Source organism: Tachysurus fulvidraco, chromosome 6 (assembly GCF_022655615.1).
Source record: "Tachysurus fulvidraco isolate hzauxx_2018 chromosome 6, HZAU_PFXX_2.0, whole genome shotgun sequence".
NCBI lineage: Eukaryota > Metazoa > Chordata > Actinopteri > Siluriformes > Bagridae > Tachysurus > Tachysurus fulvidraco.
The window spans coordinates 11,549,303-11,555,719 of NC_062523.1; the positions used below are offsets into that span (position 1 = coordinate 11,549,303).

Consider the following 6,417-nt stretch of genomic DNA (forward strand, 5'->3'; position numbering starts at 1 on the left):
AACCCCTTAGTCTGCTTATACCCAAACTTTGTCACCTCGTGACATAGAGCACGGAGAAATGGGTTAATTTAAATACATATACAATTATTAGAAATGAAAATTGGACCTCGTTATTTTGATTATTGCAATCAATATGTGTATGTGCGTGTGTGTGTATGCAGTCTGTATATCTACTCACGTGTGCGCACGCTCACCGGGTCAGTGTAGGAGGAGGAGGAGGAAACGAAGGCTGCTGTTAGTCTGAGGTTTGAGGTGACTCAGGGCCACAACACTGCGCGCCGATCCGCGCATGAAACCAAGTGCACTTCAGTAATCAATGTAGAGGTTGGAAAAACTGTGGTATAGTACACAAAGTGGGGAAACAACAGCAGTCCTGCTGCATCAGCGGCGTGTTTGTGTGCGTGTGTGCGCGCGAGTGTTTGTGTTTGTGTGTGTGTGTGTGGGTGTGTGTGTGTCAGAGCGGCCGAGTCGGCGGTCCGTGGCAGAGCCGGTGTATATCGCGGGGGAGGAGGAGTGGCGCAGGCGGGCAGCATAGGAGTAGGAGTGCAGGAGCGCCAGGGCGCGGTCATTACAGCTTTCTTTACTGATCACTCTTGCTCCAGAGACGAGTGGACGAAGTACGCCAGAAAGCAAAGACGAGCGCAGAACATGAGGATTTCTCCTCTCAGCAGCCGGCTCTCAGTCTTCACTGTGCACCCTAGCAGTCTGTCACTGCGCACCGCTTTACGAATCTTTCCGCTAAGTTAAATAAACGGACTTACCAGGACTCCCGTATATTCCCTAAATAAATGGACTCGTTCTCATTTTCATTTCGCTGTTTATCGTCAGTGCGTATGGAGAGGCACTGTCCTCTCGGCACCACTGGATCTTGCTTTGTTTTGACGTTTGCCCCTTGCGACGCATGACAACCTCGCCGTAGACCGCGCGTACTTTTTACGCACAGACGATGACGAGGATAAAAGGAATAAGGAATTAAATATCCCTCAATTTATTCACCCCCTTTGGGGGATTAAGGAGCTAAAAGGGGAGTGCGGAGGAAGGGGGACAGTTTGAGTTTCACCCTTGACCCGTGGCCCCCGTAGCACTCCGTGTTTGGGGGCTTTCTTGTTTTGAGAGGGGGTAATGCGTGTTCCCGCGGTGCTGGGGCTCCTGGTCGCCTGCGCGCTGATCTGCGCCCCGGTGAGCGAAGCGTGCGGCCCGGGCAGGGGCTACGGCAAGCGGCGGCCTCCCAAGAAACTCACACCGCTCAACTACAAACACTTCAGCCCGAACGTGGCCGAGAAGACGTTGGGTGCCAGTGGCAGACTAGAGGGCAAGATCACGAGGAACTCAGAGCGCTTCAAAGAGCTTACGCCCAACTACAACCCCGACATCATCTTCAAGGATGAGGAGAACACGGGCGCGGACCGACTCATGACCCAGGTAAGCGATTCGATTACGGGCCCATTAGGAGATGCGCTCGGCGCCGGGGATCCGGTTACACGGCGCATTTGGAGCGGCCGCGCACCGCTCCGCGTCTCTCTCTCTCTCTCTCTCTCTCTCTCTCTCTCTCTCTCTCTCTCTCTCTCTCTCTCTCTCTCTCTCTCTCTCTCTCTCTCCTCGCCCTTTGCTCCGCGTTTAAGGCTTTAGTAAAGCGCTGCAATCGATCGCCGCTGCTTTCATCTGGGCCACGTTAAAGGAGGATTGATCTTTTTGAACACTGCTTCTGTACAGAGAAAACCCCTGTGCTGAATTCACAGTCACAGCGTTGACTCGTGTTCATTCGCGGTGTTCATTAGGCACCATGGGCACCAGTAAAGCAGTCAAAACCAGAGCTGTCATTTTCAGTGGAACATAGGCGTCATGTCTCTGTTTTATATTTCACTAAGTACTACAGTACTTTTTTGGACTTCATACTTTTACACTGCAAATCTCCTTTACTGAGTAAACACCTGCACTGTTAACATTAGAATCTTTGCGTGTGGCTGCAATAGATAAGCTAATTTAGTTTATAGTTTAATTTGAGATTACTCTCTTGAATGCTTCCCCTCAAAGGTTGTGCTCAATTAACCTGCAATCAGAAAAAACTATATCTATTATTTTATATCTATTATTACTTATGTAGTTGTAGCGTTATAACAGGAAGAATTAATTCATTAACACGACTTACAGGCAATATTTACAGTTGTTTATTTGTTTAGTAAGTACTTTATATATAAACATAATTGAATTACATGGAATTGAATTTTCAAATATCTACCACATGTAAAAGGAGGTTGAAACCAACAATATAGCTGAGTATCATATAACCAGTGCAGTTGCTTAAACATCACATTCATTATTATTGTCCTTAAATGCATCCATGTTGATTATGTTTTAAGTGATTTTATTGAATTTTATGTAGTATACCTAAGTAGGTTGGTCACCTGTAAGGGCGTAACAGGTGCTTTTCCATGACATGTATTTTAGCAATAAAAACCTGTATTAACTTCATCTGCACACTAACCGATCAAAACACCTTTACACACAACATTGTAGAGCATCTTATATGCCTTATTTAGAAACCGTAAACCATCCGACATTTACGTCAAGAATTGAAAAAAAGTCTTTGTGGTTTTTTTGCTTTCAGAACAAATATTGCTGAAAATAGCAGGCTGCCCTGTTTGTGTTCTGTGTGTTGGCAGTGTCTGCTTGTTTCTATAATAAAAATAAAAATATGACTAATATACAAGGAATATAAAAACTCGAAAATGTGATTAAAATGTCAAAAGCAAAAAACTTTTGGTTAGTATTTTTTAACAGACTCCTAGGTTCCTTTTTTTAAATGATGAACTAATAAATGTGTGACATTGTAAATAATGTCTTTGGGAAAAACAAACCTACTGTTATACCTTGATGAAATCATCCTGACACTGTGGTTTTTCTCAGGTGTTTGAGGAAGTAAAAATGTGTAACTGCTTGGCATTTGGCACAAAGATTTAACCCAGAAACGAAGTACAGTTCTCTGAAGAGTAGGATAAGGAATGAAGACATTTACTTATTGACTTCAGTGGAATTTATTATAGAGATATAATATTTCTTATAGAGATATAAATGTCTATTTTAGGTTAGACATTTAGAGAGCATGTATAAAGATGTGCAGATGTTTCTAAAATACTTTGCATAATGTTTCCGTATGAAAGGTCTGCAAATAAATCCTACGTGAACACTTTTCATTTGTTGGAGAAAGGCCATGTTCTATGTGTTTCTATGATCATAAACTTTGACCATCTCTGACAGTTACCTTTGTGCTTTAATGATCACTTGTTGATTGCGTGTCAATGTATTTTGCTCTGTTACTGTAAGATGTATTTTCTTTGTGTTATAGTCCCTAATTTTTTCCTTGTTAAAACCAAATATGAAGTTACTAATATATACTGCTACATTAATGACTGTCTTTTTTTTTGCATCCAGAATTTGCCTTTGCACTATCCATACACTTTCATCTGGACAGAACTAGGCCAGTGCTTAGTATTAGTAATGATGAAACAGACCTGCAGTGCTCTAGTTTTCAGAAAGCTGCATTTGCCTTTTTATGTGTATAATTTTGATGTGAAATGTCTGATCTTGCAGCGTTGTAAGGACAAGCTGAATTCGCTGGCCATCTCCGTCATGAACATGTGGCCAGGTGTGAAGCTGAGGGTCACTGAGGGCTGGGATGAAGACGGGAATCACCTTGAGGAATCGCTGCACTATGAAGGCAGAGCAGTGGACATCACCACCTCTGACCGTGACCGTAATAAATACGGCATGCTGGCACGATTGGCGGTTGAGGCTGGCTTTGACTGGGTTTACTACGAGTCAAAAGCACATGTACACTGCAGCGTGAAGTCAGGTAGGAAAAAGACTTCGCACTTCACTCTATCAAGATTGGCAAGGGCATATAAATATCACATTTTGTGCAGTTCTTAGATTAGAAACAGTACTGTAGTATTGATTTAAGATAAAAAAAATCAATAATATTTTATAAATGGGAAATTGTCATGTTAAAGCAATCAGATTTCTTAGATGAGAGTTAAAGTAAACCTTGGTAGCACCTGTTTGTAACAAGAGTCCTAATTGCACTTTTTACTTAATTACTAGGCAGCTAATTGGTGAAATCCGTACTGTACAATACACAAAATGCTAGAAAATCCTGGACTGTGTATGTGAAGTTGAATGATTTTCACTCATTTTGGCTGTGAACTGGAAAGTGTTCTTTTTCATTTGCATTTACATCCACGATTTGTTAGTCATGCTAATATTACGCGACCAAACACACACCAGATTCAATGACAACAGTCGAAAGAAACACGTACGATTGTAGTGATAGACTCATGGGTGTGACCGGTTCAGCAGCAGTGCTCAGGTGTGTCCGGTTGTGGATTAGGATCTTTTCTCATTAGTAGGTGAGGTAAGTGGGAGACTTGGATGGTAGGTGATGACCGGGTAACAGACCACATCATTAGGCCATAAACACCTCCCTATACTCATGTCATCTGGGAATAAATTACCAACCAGGAAGGAAAGAGAGGAATTTTTCTAGTTATAACTCTTCTATTGTCTGTGTTATCAAAATCATCTTTTGTACACTGTGAGTAATATTTGACTTAATCAGAGCTAATTCTTAACTTTGTAAGGAAGGCACTTTGTCTCCTAATTCCCCATCTACTTGTGTATTCTCGTCCCATACTTTTATTATTTGTATATTTTTGTGACACTGAAATGGGTGATTTATCCATTTCAGTCAGAAACAAAGTTGCATGAATAGATTTTGACCTCTTGTTACACTCTTTTTACACATACACACAAAACTTGACCCTATGTCCTATAACTTTTTTGTGTTAGCGCAACACTTAAGTTTGAAAAAATGTGTCAGTTTTTGGGCCCCTTTTGAGGAATGGGACTTCTGTGTGTGGACGTTTATGAAGCACTTTTGTTATCACTCTGATAGGGAGTGCAAACAAAGGCAAGCCCTGTTGTCTGCGCTTGCCTTATCAAAGTCCTTTATAGGTGTGTTCTGCCTTACCACTGCAAGGAGCAGTACCACTGCATGTTTCATATTGAACTAAAAGATTTTTGAGTAGTACAACAAATATTTATGATATTGGATTGGATTTATGATCTTAACTATGATGCTTACTAAAAAATGATCACAGCACAGGATTTTTGTAGGGTCTGTTAGCTTTTATCCTTTATTTTTATATGTTGAACTGCAACATTTTGAAAAATTTACAAAAAAGTATAACCTACTGTATGCTATCGAGATGAACTGTGGTGATGTGATATAGAAAAAACTATTAAAAGAATTCCTCTTACTCATTCAGTAAAAGCACACTGACCTCTAAATCTCTCCCTTTGTAGTTGTGGAAACTGAGTTTCATAATGTGTACCTTTGGGTCCTATAATGTAGGTGTGGAAAGGGCAGAGGGCAGACTGGGAGAGTGAGAGACTCAGTGAGACAGAATGTTAAAAGTAGAGCAAGTTACTAAAGTGCTTTTGAGATGATTAACCTGCTCCTTTGTTTTCCAGACGGTTATTCCGTTGTTCCTTTTCTAAGATCTCTTATCTCAGCCATGTCTTATCACCTGGCCTTGGTCCTCACCTTTCCCAAATATTTGTGTTCAGCTCTACGGAGACTTGACTCTCGTTGTCGGCTCTATAGCATCTTGCAAAGCTTGACACAGTAAATTCTGTAGGAGGGAAGCAGAGTCTGTGTTAAAGGCTTGCAGTTATTTATTAGCTTATATTGTATTTTTATGCTGTGACTCAAGTTGAGTGAAAAGAGAAAACTCATTAGCTTTAAGAATGGCGTTTAAAATGTTTGCTTGCACACAACGTTGTTTTGCCACTGTATCTGACTTTCAATTTTATTGCTTTTTTTAACGTGTTTGCAACGAGTGAGAGAGGATCAGGGAGACAGTGACGGAGTGAAGTGTGTGCTTCAGTATCACAGCATGCTTACATTAACAAACATTGCTTGATGGAACAGATTGCTCTTTGAGCTTAGAATAAATTAAGAAGGGTTTTTATAGCATCCTTGAGCCAAAGTGTTGATTTATAGGAGTATCATACAAATTTCTAAATATGTGTCTGTCTTTTTTTTATAAGAACACTCTGTGGCTGCAAAGACAGGTGGCTGTTTTCCGGGAGGAGCTCTGGTCATTCTGGAGAATGGGAGCAGGAAGGTCATGCAGGATCTGCAGCTGGGTGAACGAGTCTTGGCAGCATCGAATGATGACGGCAGTGGGAAGCTCATCTTCAGCGAGGTCATTGGCTTCCTAGACCACCAAACTTCCGCCCGCACACTGTTTTATACGATAGAGACAGACTCTGGTGCTGCATTAAGCCTCACCGCTGCCCACCTCGTGTTTGTGGCTGAGGGGAACTGCTCGGGCCCAGCACCCAGGGGACAGCTCA

The 6,417-nt window shown here is 41.7% G+C and overlaps 1 protein-coding gene across 1 annotated transcript in view; it reads left to right on the forward strand.

The window, feature by feature from the left end:
- Positions 1 to 272: 272 nt before the first annotated feature.
- Positions 273 to 6,417, forward strand: part of ihha (Indian hedgehog signaling molecule a) — a 7,524-nt gene continuing 1,379 nt past the window's right edge. Inside the window, exons 1-3 of the mRNA XM_027164783.2 lie at positions 273 to 1,422; positions 3,592 to 3,853; positions 6,109 to 6,417. The exon at positions 6,109 to 6,417 is cut by the window's right edge and continues 1,379 nt beyond it. Coding sequence (XP_027020584.1) covers positions 1,123 to 1,422; positions 3,592 to 3,853; positions 6,109 to 6,417 — 871 coding nt within the window. The 5' untranslated portion in view covers positions 273 to 1,122. The remainder of the gene's footprint in view (positions 1,423 to 3,591; positions 3,854 to 6,108) is intronic.